Source organism: Coccidioides immitis (assembly GCF_000149335.2).
Source record: "Coccidioides immitis RS genomic scaffold supercont3.3, whole genome shotgun sequence".
Classification (NCBI taxonomy): Eukaryota; Fungi; Ascomycota; class Eurotiomycetes; order Onygenales; family Onygenaceae; genus Coccidioides; species Coccidioides immitis.
The window spans coordinates 492886-508894 of NW_004504308.1; the positions used below are offsets into that span (position 1 = coordinate 492886).

Sequence of the window (16009 nt, forward strand, 5' to 3'; positions counted from 1 at the left end):
CCTGGTCACGAAGAAACTCGCCTGCGGGCTGCCAGGTGGAGGTCCAGGCAACACGAGCCCATGCTCTCAATTGTTCGCGCTTTTCGAATCCCGTCGAGGCCAAATTAGTGTAAGCACAAAAAATTTTTTCAAAGAGCGGTCAAGGCTCAGACAAAAATTATCTCCTAGCTAGTAACTCTTGATATACCTAACGGCATATTCCACATGTCTTTACAGCAGAGGAAACACATCCTAGGCAAAACCTATGCCCACACAAAAGGGTCCTCCACTCTAAAGGGATTTGGTAACAGACCAGGCATTGACATCAACACCTCAGCTCATGGACTTCAGCCTCAAGTTCGCTGACCCGCTCATCCTTCCTGCTCATCTCCGTGCTTGACATTCTCCTGCTCTCTCCCGTAGAAGCCCTTCTTCTCCGTCCTTTTCGCGGCCTAAACGCTATGTAATACGGGCCCTATATCTGTCATGTGCGTGTCACCGTCCCTTCACGTTTCGTCTCCACACGCTCTCTTTCGCTAAAGAATCGACCTGCTTCATCAAAAAGTGCCGGGCCTTGTGCATAATTTTCAAGCTCCAGAGCGAAATCTTTAACAATAAACTTCTTCTGTTGTTCATTAAAAGAGATCCAGATATCAAGCTAAGGAAATAGTTAAAATCAATAGTCAGCATGGTGAGAATACTTAAGAATACTAGTTCCCAACTCACAGATGCAAGACGATGGCCAATCCAGAGACACCTTTCAGTTCTTGGTGCTGTAATGCTGGGGGGTTCCAAAGACCGCTCCTCGTCATCTTCCAACGTGGAAAAATTGAAAAACCCAGGAGGATAATATAGTTGGCTCCAAATCAATCCACGCATAGAGAAATCTTCTGGAAGATGGCACTTCATTCCACTTTCTGGCATGGGAAAACTTTGACTCTTCAAACGAGATTCATTCAAGCCCTGTGTGTTTAGTGTATTTAGGAATGTCACCAATGCCTGCCATGGTATTTCAGACTGAGCATGTGACATAGCCTCAGGAACCAATGCCAAAGACCACAGAAATGCCAAAGAGACATGTACATGGGAGAGAACATTTTTATCACCAATATGTTTTAGCACCAATGCAAGAGTGTGGAATGCAAAACAAGAGGCATAAGAAATAACTTCAACAGAGGTTTGGAAACGACCAGAATGAGACACGGGGTGCAAGGATAGTTTAGCAGCGGGAGTGCTATGCTGGGTGTAGTAGGAATCTTTAACTTCAGAGATGTTGACAGGGGAGTGGGTGGTCTCAACAAATGCTTTGCCAATAAAAGAGCCAAGATCATACTCAAAAAGAGAGACAAAATTTGCAGAAGCAAAGTAGATTCCCTGTTCCCTCCATTTTGACCCCACACGGCCAATCTGTGTTTCCAGGAAGGATATGAACTCATACCCATACTCAAGAAATGAAAGTATTGACTGCTTGCTGAAAAGAACTCCGTGAGCTCTCACAAATGACAACATCAGAGGAGGGTGGTGAAGTGGTGCCTTTTGTTCCAGACAGGGGCCGAAAAGAAGAAGGATAGAACCCTTGGTTTTTGGGAATGGGTGGACACAAATGAGGGATTTGGAGTAGAAGAACAGCTGAAGAAGAATGTTGGGTCTGGCAAGAACAGCAAGATGATGCTGAATTCTCCCAACCATGGGAGACTTGTCAGCTAGCTTGTTGAACCAATACCTTGCCACCCCTGCCCAGACCTCCCTGTCACGATCTGACTCTTCCACAGCCATTTTAACCCGGGCCAAATCCCCCAAACATTCAATCCATATATCCTCAAAGCTCGGAACGCTCTCGAGGAGCAGGGCCATCATGGAATAGGCGGTATATATGAAGGCAAGCATGTGGTCCAGCACCTCAGGGAGCCTGTGGCTCAAAAGTTCCAGGAATGAATGAATCGCATGTTTCCACATTCTTGCAGGCATAGCATAGCGACTGGCTACTCTCTGGAGGGCAGGGCTTGCTGACGGATGCTGGGATGCCAAAAAGAAATCATGGTGCTCATATAGGAGGGTCCTATGCAAGGCCATGAGAGCCTGCAATTGCTTATTTGTCAGGGTTGAAGGATTGTTGGCTTGTTGGCGGTCAATCTCAACACATTTTCTTTCCACAAGGACAATGCCAGTATAGATGGTGCGAACTTCATTTCTCAACTGCTCTTCTGTGATCTGACGGATCTCAGGCTGCAGGGGCAATTTGTTAACAGGCATCTCATGTGATCTCCCCAACACTGATATTGCGGCAACAGGTGAGTCAAAGTCATAAGCTGTGTGCTTCCTGGCCCCAGGAAAGACCCTGTGGGTTCCAGGCCATGGACGGATGGGAGCGCTGGCAGCAGATTCCTGGGGCAATTGGCGTTTGCGCGACTTTCCTGGGGAGAGAGACCTATCCCGGAGCTGGAGGTCTTCCAAGTGAGGCATTTCAGAACGGCTTGCGGGGGAAGACAGCTCAGCTGTGTGGTTGGCAACACTTCTATAATATGTCAGGACAGCCTGCAATTGTGATAGAGTGGCAGCAGAAAGAGGGTTGTTTCTTACTGTTGGGGCATAGCTGCAGTGGTGGCTGGCGATGACATTTGGTGAGTGAGGCAAAGGCACCAAGGGAAGAAGTGAACACTGGGCACGCTGTTGCTTTGTGATCTTGAATTGATGACGAGTTTGATAATTCAATTCAGTCAAATCTGCACTTATCTTAAATTTATATGGGATTTTTGTGCGAAGGATTACAGATTCATGGGCAGCGGCCTGATTGTCAGGGCGCACCATTGCGAACTAGGCCCCGGCAGCTCGCGCCGGCTCAATCTGTGGCCCCACTTAGGGGGAGATTTTTGCATGGAGGATATGCGGCTCGCCCAAAGGTCAGCCCATTTCCAAACGGGTGTGGCCAGTCAGTTCGAAGCTTGTGGTAACGAGGCTGAAGCTCTCTCAGCTGCTTCTCCATCTGTCGATTGTCCGTTGGACATGTCTCCTGCCCGCCAAAGTGGTAATTGATTAGATTTCCTTTGATGAATATTTTCAAGAGAGTGTGACTGATTTTGAGACATTGTTTACTTCTAGAAACATAGTTATCAATCATTTTCCCTTCACAAGGCTTTTTCCGTTGCAACCTCCTATATCTCAATAAGCAAAACACAGGGGTTTCCCTTTTTCCTGAGCAAACATACCGCAAAGTTTTATTGCCAGTTCCCTGTCCTTGGTCAGTCTGCGGAAGGTGTGCTGTTGCATATGATGATGCCTCACCTGTCAACAATGTTTGGTTCACAGGGTCTGTGAGTTCTCTGGTACACAGTACACCAGGCCACAACAATACTTTTTGCATGGCGACAAGTATAGATTACTCTCTTATAGTCACACATGATGCGAGTGTCAGTGGAGGGTTCGGGATGCAGGATCTAATAGAGGCAGCGAAAAAAACTCCACGCAATAGTAACCAGTAAGTGTCCGAATATTGTACCAAGGCAGGCTAGAAATCTAAATGAACTGTACGCCGCGAACACATACTCACAAAGAATAGTGATGAAACGCGTATCACTCTTAGTCCTGAGATCTTTTTGTCCTTCGGCTTCGATAAGCGGTAGCTAGGAATATCGGAAGCCAGAATAGGGACCAAAAAATGGTAATAATGGCAGCCAATAGAGAGGTAACCGGTGAGTGTGTCTGAGCATTGCACCTAGGCAGGCTGGAAATCTAATGACACTTGGGTGCCAGCCTGCTTTATATATCTGAGTGCATGTCTGAGTGTGATTCAGGAAACCGGGAAATTTAAGATAGCAAGAGCTGCATGGAAGGATAAATGCCTTTTGGAGTTACGACATATGAAGCAATCTGCTCAAAATGGAAGTTTTCTTGTCCGTACCAGCACCCCGTTCGGAAAATCACCGGCATGGTGCTTCATCTCTCCATGATCCGGCACATCGCCCCCTGAATTTGCATTCCACTTCAGCCCATTAATGGTATTTCCGATACGCCGAACACGCCTCCCCCTTGAGGAAGCTGCCACGGGGCCTGGTTCGCCGTCGCCCAGTCAGCCCAGAAGATCTCTTCAGGCTCCCGGATCTCCAGAACAACATTCCCAGCGAGAGGAGGAAGGGCCACAGAGACAGGCTCTGCCGATGGCTCCCCGGAGACGACGCACGGCTCCATGTACATGAAAGGGATATCGTGATCAACCATCAGGTGGCCTCTCCTCTTGACCAGTGCCCTCATCTTTCTCCTCAGGGTCAACCCGCAGTTTGCCCACAGGTATATAACCGGAGAGACCGGGCCACCAGCCCATCGTACTGCCATGCTTCTCTTCTATTGTACGCAACCACAACCGAGCGATACCTACCCTTCTTGTCCCCTCACCCCGATGCTGCGTCGTGCTTCAATGCCTGGAGAGCATAACCCGAGCGCCCCCGGCCCTGATTAGCAGCCGGGGCAATGTCCCCCATCAACGCCCCTTTTATGTCATCCTGATACGCAAGCTATACGCCAACGGAGAGGCACAATCGCGTGACCTCCTCTTCGGCCGTTGGGTATATATATGGCCTCCCTCCCTTCCAGAATCCATCTTTCTTTCAATTCCTCTTCCACTTTCCATCCCACCGCCGCAAGAAACCCACCGAAGGGTCCTGTTTGCGTAGCCCGAGCCGCCCGGCCCAACATCAAGAGTGTGTTCACCCCTCCGACGTGACCTGCCATCATTCTACTCCATTTGCCCACTGCATCTGACCTGGAGCTGCCTTCCTGCTGTGCGAGCTCTTTGACAACAGACTTTCAGCCATGGCTTCACCCGAATCTGGACCCCGCCGTAATGGAACCCCCACCGCTATCATCATCGAAGATACGGATGCAGAGATGGCCGAACCTCAGTCCCCGCTGCGAAAGCTACGAAGAAAGAGACCCCTTGCGAACTATAGCTTCCCGGCGTACGACGCTCTGTTTAAAGACCTGGCGCTTCCTGATGGCTCTGCGTCCACAGCGTCGCAGCCACTGAAGAAACGCAAAATGCCCAGCTTGGAAATGGTTTTGGTAAGGTTCGTCTCTCAGCGGGCCTTGTTCTTTGCTGACCCTGAGATAGGAAACAGCGAACCAGGGAATTCACAGAGTATTCGAAGCAGAGTCCGCGACAATCAGGGAGCTGGAAGAAAAAGTGCGCTACCTGGAGGAGCAGAACACCGAGCTTGAAACCAAGCACCGTGCAGAGCTGATCGTGAAACATGAGCAGATCCACAAGCTTGAGGCTGAAGTCAGGGAGCTGGAGCGTCGATGTCAATGTTCAATATGTTATACCATCCCTTCAGAGTGGAAAACCCTCCTGTGCGGACATAGGTTTTGCCCAGGATGCCTCTCTCCTGAACCAAGGACCTGTGGATGGTGTCGTCAAGAATTCACTGGTTATATAAAGAGTTATTAGATAGGAAATGCTTCTGTAGCACTGGTATGAATAACCCGACAACCTGTTGTGTTTTGGGTCTTTAATAAATAAATAAATTATCATCTATGCGGGACACTTACAGCGACAACTAAATCTACCACTCGCAAATCCACCTTGCTGGCGATGATACCCTCAAGTTCGTATAGTGGTGACTGGCTGAGCTGGGAAGCATGATACTCGAAATCTGTCAATCTCTTTTCGAATTCCTTGTCGTCTAGTGTTGGAGCGACCGTAAACATGCCGACACTTGCACAGAGTATTATTGCATTTGCGGTAACACCAAATTCCCAGATTGGAAGGTCACTTATATCTTTATTTGTGCCGTCAAGTTCTCTCACTCTTGCTATCAAGGCTTTGTGCTGACTGTCAATGGTTTCCGTTTTTAGTAGGTGACCGGCGCTTTCGAATTGCCAGTAGCAGCTGCACACGTCGGCGAGGTGTTTGTAAGCAGAGTCTGAAAGTGTCTTGGATTTGTCCAGTTTTCTCTTCCAGTCCTCTTCTTTCCAAGGCAAAATTCCCTCCTCTTGGTGCTGAAGCTCGCGGACGACGGGGGAATCGGATCTCAAAAGCACTAGGCTCAAGTTAAGCAGGCACCGAGAAGCTGATATCGTGGACATAATTGTATTATCTGAGCATACCTGTGAGCGAGAGTGAATACTTATAAAGAATATGTGTTCATACCAAGTCCACAACAGCTACGTACAGCGATTACCCTTTACTCAAACAAGTTTTTACTCGCCGGCCTGCTGTTGGATCGACCATAGTTTGTAGTAGTGACCTTTCAAATCAACAAGTTCCTCATGTTTCCCTTGCTCAACCACTCTCCCTTTATCGAGAAAGAAGATCTGATGAACGTTCTTAATCTCCCTGAGATTGTGCCTTAAGTGAACGTCAGTGAGGACAGAACAAGAGGGACTGAGTCTGACTTACGAAACTAAAATGGTGGTCCGACCATTAGCCCGTGATTTCAGCACATCCAAGATACAAGAGGCCGTCCTGTTATCCTGGCTGTTTGTAAGTTCATCCAGAAGCAAAACCCGCGCATCCCGGGTTAAAGCACGAGCGATGGCCAATCGTTGCTGCTCTCCGCCCGAGAACATAGCATCTTGGTACCGGGTGTTATAGCCTTCGGGGCATCGTTGTATCCGGTCGTGGATTAACAATGAGTGGCAGATCTTATATATCTCCGCGTCCTCGACATTGGAGTTGGCGTATTTGAGATTCTCCATAATGCTGCGGTCACTAAAGAAGCTAGGTTTCTGGGGGACAAAGGTAATTCCTTCCTTTTGGCTCTCCGAAATATCGCTTTCGTTAATTTGGATGGAGCCACGTTGTGGGAAGTGGAGTTGCAGAAGGAGATTCAGGATGGTTGATTTTCCACTGCCAGACTCTCCAACAAATGCAATGGTTTCGCCGCCCGGCACCCTGAATGACAATCCTTCAAGAACTTGGCATTGTTTATTGTAAGAAAAGTCCACGCTCTTGAACTCAATGCTCCAGTGGGTGTTTCCCTGATTAACTAACAGCACCTTCTGCCGTTGATAACAGACTGATGTTTCTTTCTCGGAGATTTCAATAAGCGAATCGACCTTCGCAAGCTCCAAGTGGATAGCATCCAGAAAGCTTTGCATGTTTTCCAGAGGCTCTCGCAATCGCGCGAGGAAAATGAACATTGTTGCAACCTCACTCATGTTGCGCGTTATCATGACACAGCCAGCTGGACCTGCTGTATAAACAAGGAATTGTAATGCTCCTCTCAGTATTGAAAGAGCAGCGGGATGTTGACTGGAATTCAAGCGGGCGTCAACGATGTTTTGAAACCGGGTGATCTCCTGCTCCAGACGGCCGAAGCAAATCACTGTACGCCAGTTAAAAATAGAGCCACGACAGGCCTCCTTTTCCCTTCTGATGCTATCACGATATATCTTCCATCTATTATGTTGTTGGGACCGGAGCTTTCCTGAGAGGAAGATATAGGAGCCCATGATCACTGCAAAGGACACTGCTGCCCGGCTGCCAAGTTGGTAGTATATAGAAGTAAATGTCAAAATAGTATCGGAAAGTACGGGAATAAGCATAAAAATTGTTAGTGATATAACTGCTTCAAAACAGCCGACATCCGATATCACATCCGACAGGGTGGCGAGGTCCCAAGCTTCATCAAACTCACTTGGGAGACTCATGACTTTGGCAAAGGTATTAATTTTCAATCTGCGGTCCCAATAATGCTCTAGTGGAAGCAGCAGATATGTCCTAACACTCGCGATTAAATATCCGGGTTCAAGGAAGTGAAGGAATGCAAGATGATAGATCTCCTCAGGTAAGTCTGTTGATGGTTAGCCCAAGAAAACCAATACACCTTAACAGAAGAGAAAAATGAAACATACTGCTTGATTTGCTTAGTCTGCTCATCATCTGCCCAACCCTCAATGGCATCAGAACATTCAGAGCCCGTTCAGCCAGCAAGCACAGCCCAACTCCAAGGAGTCGTAGTTGGAGCCTTGGTTGTCCCGCTGGCCAGGCATTCGTCTGGAGCAATTACAAGGGGGAATTAGCAGCTTTCAGGTACACACTAATCAGGGTTGACATAACGAACCCAGAAGAAAATGGTACGTCTGCGCCATGGTGTGAGTCGCTCCTTTGCGTTGAAAGAATGCCACCAAGACCCAAAGGTGTCAGGAGCTCGTTGGTTCGGAGTATCATTATTCCCTAACTTTGGTTCTCTTGTCACCATGTCTCGGGTTCCCCAAGACGTCTTGAGCCACAACGAGTTAGTCCATAGGCGCCATTTGCCAAGTGAGGAGCGTAGAGCTTACAACATGAAGTGTACACGCCGCATAGACCTTGAGAATACCGTGAAAATAGCCAAACAAGACGGAAATTGGTATCAAGGCAATATCGGATGGGTTTCGCTTGAAATATCCTAAGAATTTGATGACCTTGGTGAGAAACATCCAAAGAAGGAGCAACCGCAATGACCATCGATGCGCGACAATGTCGTTCTCCGTTGCCCTGTGGCAGAGCCATATTAATGCAGATTCAACAAGGAATGCTGGCGGCGAAAGGGTTGTTAGAAAAACAGCATAGGTGCTGTAGGCGTGTCTCCTGTTTAAAGGCTGGTTAGTTTGTGAGCTATTGTATCTTATTCAGAACTAACCTCCAGATAAACCGCTTGCAGACTAAGCTGCGCAGGTTGCTTCTCCAATTGCTTCGAGACCAGCGGAGACACTGTTTCAGATACCCCCAATTATCCTTAAGTGTCGTCAAAACCAGTGCTTCTGGATGATATTGAAAATGCATGTCCCAGAAGTGGGAATCCAGCCAATGTGTGATAAAATTATCGTCATCAGGCTGGAGTTGTTTGCTCTGCCAAGTTTCGCCCCCAAAGGCCTCAAGGAATTTGGGATCCTGCAGAATCTTAGAGCGATATGCGGCGGTTCGCCCGGACATGCATGGCGTCCCTCCATCCATATATGTTGCTGCAGCACAGTCAAAGTTCCTTCGCTCAAGGTACAATGCCCCAAGGAAACTCCAGACGCGCTGGCACAGGCCGTGCACCAGACCATGCTGAAGACCTTGGCATGTGCCAACTCCGCCCATCTTCTCTCTCCCGAACGGTGCGAGTATCCATTTGAGAAGATGAGGAGATTCCCAGATAACATCATCATCTGCGAGCACAGTGATATCAGTTGCAACAAGCTGAATTCCTGCCACCAACTGCCTTCTTTTACCACATTGTTGCACTGTGACTACCTGAACCTGAGAGAGCCCGACCATCCCAATCACTGCTTCGGCAACAACCTGCTCCTCCTTAACAGTTACCAAAATGAGTTTCCGCGGACCATTCTTGCGAATCGACTCCAGGGTCTCTGCCAGCCTTTGCCGGTTGATATTGAGGCAGGGGATGACCACCGTTACATCTGCAGGCCCCAGCGGGCCAGGTGGGGGAATCGGTTTAAGCCGGTGATACGCCCAGAGGTTAACAATAAGCCGGACATATCGATAGCAACTTGAAGTCGAGTGTTAGTTGTGGGGGGTTACTGACTGGCGAACGTTGGCTCAGGTCGGGACTTACAAAATTGACCAAAAAGCCCAGAGTTGAAAGGACATCATCCCGACGGACTCTTGAGGAGGCATACGTGGGAGAGGGATATGTTGCTATGGACAGACAGTGGGAAAGGCCTTGATATATATCGTCCTGGCGCAGCTTCCTGGTAGAATTAGCGGTTGTATGTAAGCGTTCGGGTAATTTGAAGCCTACAGTGTCAATACATGATTGGAATCCAACGACTGGCTAGGAGTTGCAACAAGTGTTGCAGAAGATCAAACGCAAGGAGTGCTGGTGTACCCTTTATTGTCCAGTTTATCTGGCGATGCCTTATGATTCGGCATTGCAGAAGACAACGATCGATTCTCACCCGGGCGGCGGTGGCGTATTCCAACGCATGCTGCCAGGTGCTCTAACCAGAGGCCGATGATGCTAAGGCAGAGCATAGCAACCAGGGCCATGTATAAGCTGATCGACACAGCCACCGCGGAAGCACAACTTGTAACAAGTCGACGCAGAAAGGCAACAAAAAGGCAAACATCAGGTGTTGAGGGCAAAGGCAAGGGGAAGTTGAGAATCCCATGGCAAAATAGTATTTATCACCTCAATGAGAGATCTTGTAAGTTGTCTATATACTCGGCCATTGCGCCCACTAAGAAATAAAAGATAGCACCTGCTACCATCAGCTAGGAAAGGGTTGACGCACCAGGATGCTTCGCTGCGCCACAGGGTAAAATTGTTTTGATAAACAATGTAAGGATTTGGTGAAAACAAGCGTAGCATTTAGCCGCAAAATGTCGCATGACTTTCATGGTGGAGTCATGAAGAGGAACTTCTCTAACCGCCTAGCCAAATTTGTAAAAAAGCGTAAATGCGCATCTGAACATTTTTACAGATAAGGCTTAGTGCCAATCGGAGGAGCCCCTTTTCTCAGTCACACTCTGACATCCCAATTCAAACCATCATCCTGCGGCCTGATTGTCATTATGCAATCTGGATTTTGGCAAAGAGTTCGACAGAACGCAACAGACCTTCACGAACGAAGGGTTAATGAACTTGATTTCATTAAATCAGTAAGCAAATATCCACAATTAAAGCACTACCAGTAGCTTACACATCCAGATTGTTGAACTTGTCGCGTCAAATAAGGATGAGCTGCCTGAAGTCTTCATCTCGCTAAAAGAAGCTTTTAAAAAACAGAAAAGCAAAACTTCGAAAGCTTTCAACCGAGAGCAAGCATTGAGCCGATTTCTCGCGATGAAGAAAAAAGATTTTGATCCCCCTCAGGGTCTTCTAGTTGCTATTCCCAAGTTTACGAAGGATCCGCTTTTTTTTTGGAATGGTGGTGTCAAAGAGTCAAAGGAGACATTTGGAAATATTATATCTTTCATCTATCACAGCCTTGAACGAATAAAGATATGGAATGGCATTCATCGCGCATTTCATGCTCTCGCAATTTATGAACTTGTCCAGCAATTTATGGCGCTTTATGAAAGTAACACCTTTACAGAGCAGATTAGGGAAGCCTTCGCTGACTTCATCCTCGGGAAGGATGACCTCAAGATGAGGCAAACGGTTATATCAAATGTCCAATCTGAATATAAAAAGGGGGCTACATATTGTCTCTATGCAAAGATTCTTGGTCATGGCTGCTTCTTTTACATGTTTAATTCCATGCCTCCATATATGTAAGTTTCACCTTGCAGCAAGAAATTACTAGCGCTGATAGCTTAGATATGAGACGTACCTGCACTCGAAAGCAGATATCCAAAAAGTCTCGGCATACTATCAGGACATGGTTGATTTGGAGGACAGAGAGGGTGCAGATCAGGCTGGAAAAAGCATCATGAAAGTCATTATTGAACAGTTTAAACATGAACGATCGATGATATGGATTAAAGCACGAAAAGAAATGGGAAAGGAAGGGCGACGAAAAAGAAAGGCAGAACAGCAAGCTCATTCAAAGAAACTACTTAAACAAAGGTTTTCTTTAATAAATGATACTGGGGTCCCTAATGTTCAAACAAATGCGAACGCATGCCCTGCTGCTTCCACTGGGCATCAGGCATTCAGCCCCACGGATCATGGGCAGAACGGTAATGCCTCTAATGGTAACGAGATTGTTCCCTCTACGGATGATAGCAGTGCAACCTCATCAGCTCTCAGAAATATTGATTCGGCAACACCGAATTTTCAATCCAATCACGAATCCGGCACATCAATGACATTGGATCCACAAGGTTCGCTTTTCCATACCCATCTTCCAACAGCAGTTGAATCCTTCTAACGTAATTTATAGCTTATGCCGAAGGTTCGGAAGATGAGGAGCATGGCACTCAGCAACTGAGATCTGAAAGTGCTGTTGTTCCCAGCCATCTTAGGAAGCCTTTAGACTCGCCCTCGAAAATAGCTAGCCCTCCCGGAGTCAACGGGGGCAAAAACAAGGATATGAGTGCGGGCATTGTGCCACGTAGGTTGAGAGAAGAGGGAATCATGATGGAAAAAGCTAACAATAATTACAGGTCAAGCTGCTGTAAACCCAAAAGCTCTGACAGCGCCAACGAACGATGCTTTCCTTAACGGCGATGCTTCATACACTAATGTCAACCTCAATAGCCATGACCCTACCGATATCCATCTTGACAACCTTGACTTTACTGATCTCTATCTTGGCAATCTTGACTTTACCGATATCTTTCTCGACGACCTTACCGATATTAATCTCACTGACTTTGATGCTTCGCTTACAGAAAGTCGGTCATGACATGCTTCTATGGAATCAAACCCTTCCTCCAGCCCACTGACGCTTTGCTTAACGATCGACTTGGTTTGGGTCCGGACCATCCTTGCCCTTTTTGGCGACTTTCATGGCCACAGAAATCAAGAGAAAAGTAAACTCCCCCTTAATGAACATTGGTTCATTGAACTTCACGAACATCCCAACGTTCAGCTCTCGAAAAGTTGAGTCGCTTGACCACTCGTACGCTATCGGGGAAGCGCCACGGGGTATATGAAGCGGGTATAGGTACGATACATGGTCGGTAGGGTTATGTAGCCGAAATGGAGAATGTTCGCCATCGATGCGGAGTAAATATTTGCGAGATAGATTTTGTTGATCCTAGATGTATTAGACTGATATCATAGCAAGCGAAGTTTCGCATACCAGGGCACTGATTAATTCGGAAAATTTCTGATCCAATATCGGGTCATTTTTATACCGTGATAAACCTTTTGCAATGCCATTATCCGCGAATTCCGCAGATACCAACCATGGAGTGAGACGTGTGATTTCGGCCTTCGCCGCCTCTGTGATCTCGGTGTTCGGCTCGTCTGTCACAGAGTCTTTCTCAACTATCCTCTATGTCAAATTTAGTAACCTGAATGGAGTGTCATTGGAGAAGTGCTTTCCATACTTCCGAGTCTTTTTGGTTCGTGTTGCTCGGCTGAATCTCCATACTGTACGGGGTAGATGCAGATGGCTAGTCCAGATTGTGGCTTCCGCCTTGCATGCGTCAATCACTGCCAGAACGTGACCAGAAGGTGCCTTTATATGTGAGTTAATCCCAAGTGGACGTCCAGATCTAAATATGAGTGCTTTGTTCGCAAGAAGCTCTGTCTTTTTGAAACAATTTTCCTCCCCCCAATTGCCCCACCATGAATTGAAGGGGCGGCGTGCTCGGCGCCAGGAGAATTGCCAAGCACGCCCTTCCATTGAACGGATCATGTGATTTCTGTGCTTCCTGTCAGTATAACTAGTTAACTACTCCGTACTCCGTAGTTAGTTAACTAAATTGAAATTATTGGTTGAGAGCTATACAGTAATACTTGGATTTTAATAGTATGAGAGGTCCCAAGAAGTGATGAGAAGGCATTTGCCTCAACCTGCTCACGAACACCTTTCTCGATTGACCAATATTTTGGCTCCCCTCTAAATTGTGCCCCCACCTTATTTCCCCCTCCGACGATATCCTGTGGATGACAAGTTTGAATCTGCTGTACTCCGTAACGCCATGAATATATAAATCCCACCATTTCTACCGCAAATCCCACCAAAGAGCAGAGCCCTTGAGTGAAAATTAAAACTGATTATATAGCGTTGCTAGTTACAAACCCAATCCACGCCGCAAGTTACTGGTGATCTCGTTGAGTCTTCCAACATGTCTGGGACCACGCCAACCTTGGGTCAAGACGTCATTGCTGAGCTGGAGGCGAAGAAAATGGAGCTCGAACAACTTAAAGCACGCCTAGCCCAACTTAATAGCTTCATAAACGATCTCAACCTGCGCCGCGATGAGTTAGAACAGCTCTCAACAAGCGCCCGCAACGCGCGGGGCGCCCGCACAGGCGTGACGACACTCACAATTGACGAAGAGATAGCTCAGCACCAGAAAGATTTTATCGATACTACCAACAGAATTGTCGCAATTGAATCCTCCATTCGGCTTTTGCAGTCTTGAATGAATACGCTCGATCACTTCCGCTGATGTATGATAATGACACAACAAGCTGCAATGAGCGTGGTCCCGATAAATGCCCAGCGCGAATGTGTCATTGTTTGGGTTAGCCATGGGAGTTTCAGTACAAGGCTTTTGAGGCTAGTTCTTGGACGATGCAAAGGTGCAGGTGAATCAGCACTTGGTTTCCCAAGGGTATTGTTTGAATGGTTGTTCCCACTCTTTTCAGTCTCTCGTGTCTCTCTTTCAATTCCAAGCATATCACATTCTACTTCAAACCCTTCGAGTTCTTGAAGTTTCTGCTGTACTGCTTCCAACTCTGGCTTGTGTATCTCTAGGCTGAAGAAATCATTCATTCTCTTTTCAAAATGAATTCGGTCATTCCCATAATAATCATATTCAAGCACAGACCAGTACAGATTACCAAGGTAAAGGGGTTGCAAGAGCCCGTGTGCGATAAAAAGGTCAGGAGATCGGAGGGTTTTCCTCCATATTTTGGCCAATGGGAGGTTGTCAAGATACCGACACTCCGGATGATATTCACTCTCACGTTGTCTTGTTTCCATTTCCAAAGTAAACAGCATGCTTTCATAGAGCAGTCGGTGGGGCATTTTTGCGCTTCCTACCAACTCAAGGCCATCAAGCCAGGACGGAGGAATAAACATCTGCACAGGGATGGTGTGGCTCCATTCCCAGTCCAACACAGAGACAATATTTAGGTCATCATCAACAAGTATGTTAGCAGACCGTAGATCACCATGCATCAAAATGAACGGGCCATGGTTGTATTCAGGCTTTACCCACTCCATCAAAAATTGACGGAGTTTGTGCAAGCTGTAGATGTATGAGCAGGCATCATCTTTGCCTATAATACTGTCTCTCCGCTGATGAAAGTCGTCAAGCAAAGCCTGGTGTATTGTATAGGCATAATCTATGGTCGAATGAAATGTTTGACTGGGTGCTATCCAGTGGCATGGCTCAATTCCTGCAAGGGTCTGGTCGTTCATTAATACTGAAAGTGGTCGATTGTGATCAAAAATCCAATGCTCGTCATCCGCATCCAAGGTCAGAGCACCAATCCGGTCAAACTGGTGCTGGAACAGCTGGATATAGATATCACCAAGTTTGCTGAAAAATTCACACCGTTCGCGATCTGGAAGCTTGCGAATATCCACAGTGAAGAGCGACCTTCCTTCCACATAATCCAGCAGCATAAATGGGAGGCCAAGTGGATTGTCTTGTTTAATTGAATATCCATGTAAGCAGGGGATAGGTATTGTAGTTTTTTCCGCGATGAATCTATGGTTGGTTTATGTTAGCCACAAGAAATGTCTAGGTGCATATTTAAAACTGCATTGACAGATAAAAGGACAGCCTGACTCACTTCATTGTAGCAATTTCACCGCGTAGCTTTTCCTCTGGAAAAGCCAAGCGTGGCAGAATCGGGATTCGGACCATCCATCTCTCACCCGGTGAATCCATAAATTCGACTGGAAAGCAGACATTGAACCCGCCTTTCTTCACTTCATCAAATATTCGACAGCACTTCTTCGCCGGATGGAATGATGTTGCTAGCTCGCAGATAGCAGATTGATCAATGGAGGCAATAAATTCTTGCGCCTCCTTCTTTATTCTGTGTTGAGTGATAAGGTCCATTTTCTGGACGTAGTCTCTCTTTATACAGCTGAATAATCCCTCAAGGGGTGGTGGTTAATGAGAACTTGGGAGATGCGTGCAGACAGCGGACTTGGGCCGCCTGTGGTAGATAGTTGATCCGCTCCGATACGCTAGAGGAGATGGTTCAAAAGATGGGCAAATCCAGTCTTAAAATCAGTTGCGAGGTTGTCCACCTCAAGATGAAGGATCCTTATATGCTTCTTTCTATGGGTCTTTCCGTAATGCAATTGATGCAAAGGATGCATCCCCGCATAGCGGCTGGCACCAATGTGAGGATTGGCAGGCACCCTACAGGGTGCAGGCCATTCTGTCAAATTTATACATCCAGGGGCCGCTTTTGAGAAACGGTCATTGTTGGGCAGATTACGTCTCATCTGGCAAACATAGTGG

General features: G+C 47.1%; 7 protein-coding genes across 8 annotated transcripts; 2 read left to right on the forward strand and 5 right to left on the reverse strand.

Annotated features, from left to right (window-relative positions):
- Window positions 1-104: 104 nt before the first annotated feature.
- On the reverse strand, window positions 105-2880 carry CIMG_08747 (uncharacterized protein). The gene is made up of 4 exons (XM_001241583.2): window positions 2713-2880; window positions 2560-2630; window positions 706-2494; window positions 105-637 (listed from the first exon to the last, which is right to left on the reverse strand). The coding sequence occupies exons 1-4, from the start codon at window positions 2785-2787 to the stop codon at window positions 464-466; spliced, it is 2109 nt and encodes a 702-aa protein (XP_001241584.2). The 5' UTR covers window positions 2788-2880; the 3' UTR covers window positions 105-463.
- Window positions 2881-3033: 153 nt separating this feature from the next.
- On the reverse strand, window positions 3034-4308 carry CIMG_08745 (uncharacterized protein; the record flags this gene model as incomplete). Its single annotated transcript, XM_001241581.2, has 3 exons — window positions 3034-3208; window positions 3262-3435; window positions 3523-4308. One exon carries the CDS (start codon window positions 4306-4308, stop codon window positions 3961-3963), a length of 348 nt encoding a protein of 115 aa, XP_001241582.1. The 3' UTR covers window positions 3034-3208; window positions 3262-3435; window positions 3523-3960.
- A 477-nt stretch (window positions 4309-4785) lies between these two features.
- On the forward strand, window positions 4786-5408 carry CIMG_08744 (uncharacterized protein; the record flags this gene model as incomplete). The annotated part of the gene is made up of 3 exons (XM_001241580.2): window positions 4786-5034; window positions 5084-5273; window positions 5335-5408. 3 exons carry the CDS (start codon window positions 4786-4788, stop codon window positions 5406-5408), a joined length of 513 nt encoding a protein of 170 aa, XP_001241581.2.
- Window positions 5409-6164: 756 nt separating this feature from the next.
- On the reverse strand, window positions 6165-10082 carry CIMG_12222 (polysaccharide synthase Cps1). Its single transcript, XM_001241579.2, has 8 exons — window positions 9702-10082; window positions 9516-9651; window positions 8598-9449; window positions 8257-8545; window positions 8037-8195; window positions 7828-7969; window positions 6371-7766; window positions 6165-6319 (listed from the first exon to the last, which is right to left on the reverse strand). The coding sequence occupies exons 2-8, from the start codon at window positions 9575-9577 to the stop codon at window positions 6172-6174; spliced, it is 3048 nt and encodes a 1015-aa protein (XP_001241580.2). The 5' UTR covers window positions 9578-9651; window positions 9702-10082; the 3' UTR covers window positions 6165-6171.
- A 392-nt stretch (window positions 10083-10474) lies between these two features.
- On the forward strand, window positions 10475-12252 carry CIMG_08742 (uncharacterized protein; the record flags this gene model as incomplete). The annotated part of the gene is made up of 5 exons (XM_001241578.2): window positions 10475-10561; window positions 10611-11176; window positions 11223-11728; window positions 11788-11958; window positions 12011-12252. 5 exons carry the CDS (start codon window positions 10475-10477, stop codon window positions 12250-12252), a joined length of 1572 nt encoding a protein of 523 aa, XP_001241579.2.
- CIMG_12221 (uncharacterized protein) lies at window positions 12021-13148 on the reverse strand. Its single transcript, XM_012358600.1, has 3 exons — window positions 12902-13148; window positions 12652-12846; window positions 12021-12606 (listed from the first exon to the last, which is right to left on the reverse strand). The coding sequence occupies exons 1-3, from the start codon at window positions 12941-12943 to the stop codon at window positions 12301-12303; spliced, it is 543 nt and encodes a 180-aa protein (XP_012214023.1). The 5' UTR covers window positions 12944-13148; the 3' UTR covers window positions 12021-12300.
- A 124-nt stretch (window positions 13149-13272) lies between these two features.
- CIMG_08741 lies at window positions 13273-15637 on the reverse strand. Of its 2 annotated transcripts, XM_004444917.1 has the most exons (3): window positions 15327-15637; window positions 13849-15241; window positions 13484-13768 (listed from the first exon to the last, which is right to left on the reverse strand). In XM_004444917.1, exons 1-2 carry the CDS (start codon window positions 15596-15598, stop codon window positions 13960-13962), a joined length of 1554 nt encoding a protein of 517 aa, XP_004444974.1. In that variant the 5' UTR covers window positions 15599-15637; the 3' UTR covers window positions 13484-13768; window positions 13849-13959. The 2 variants fall into 2 exon arrangements, with proteins under 2 accessions (XP_004444975.1, XP_004444974.1); XM_004444918.1 differs by having other exon boundaries at window positions 13273-15241.
- Between the last annotated feature and the right edge of the window lie 372 nt (window positions 15638-16009).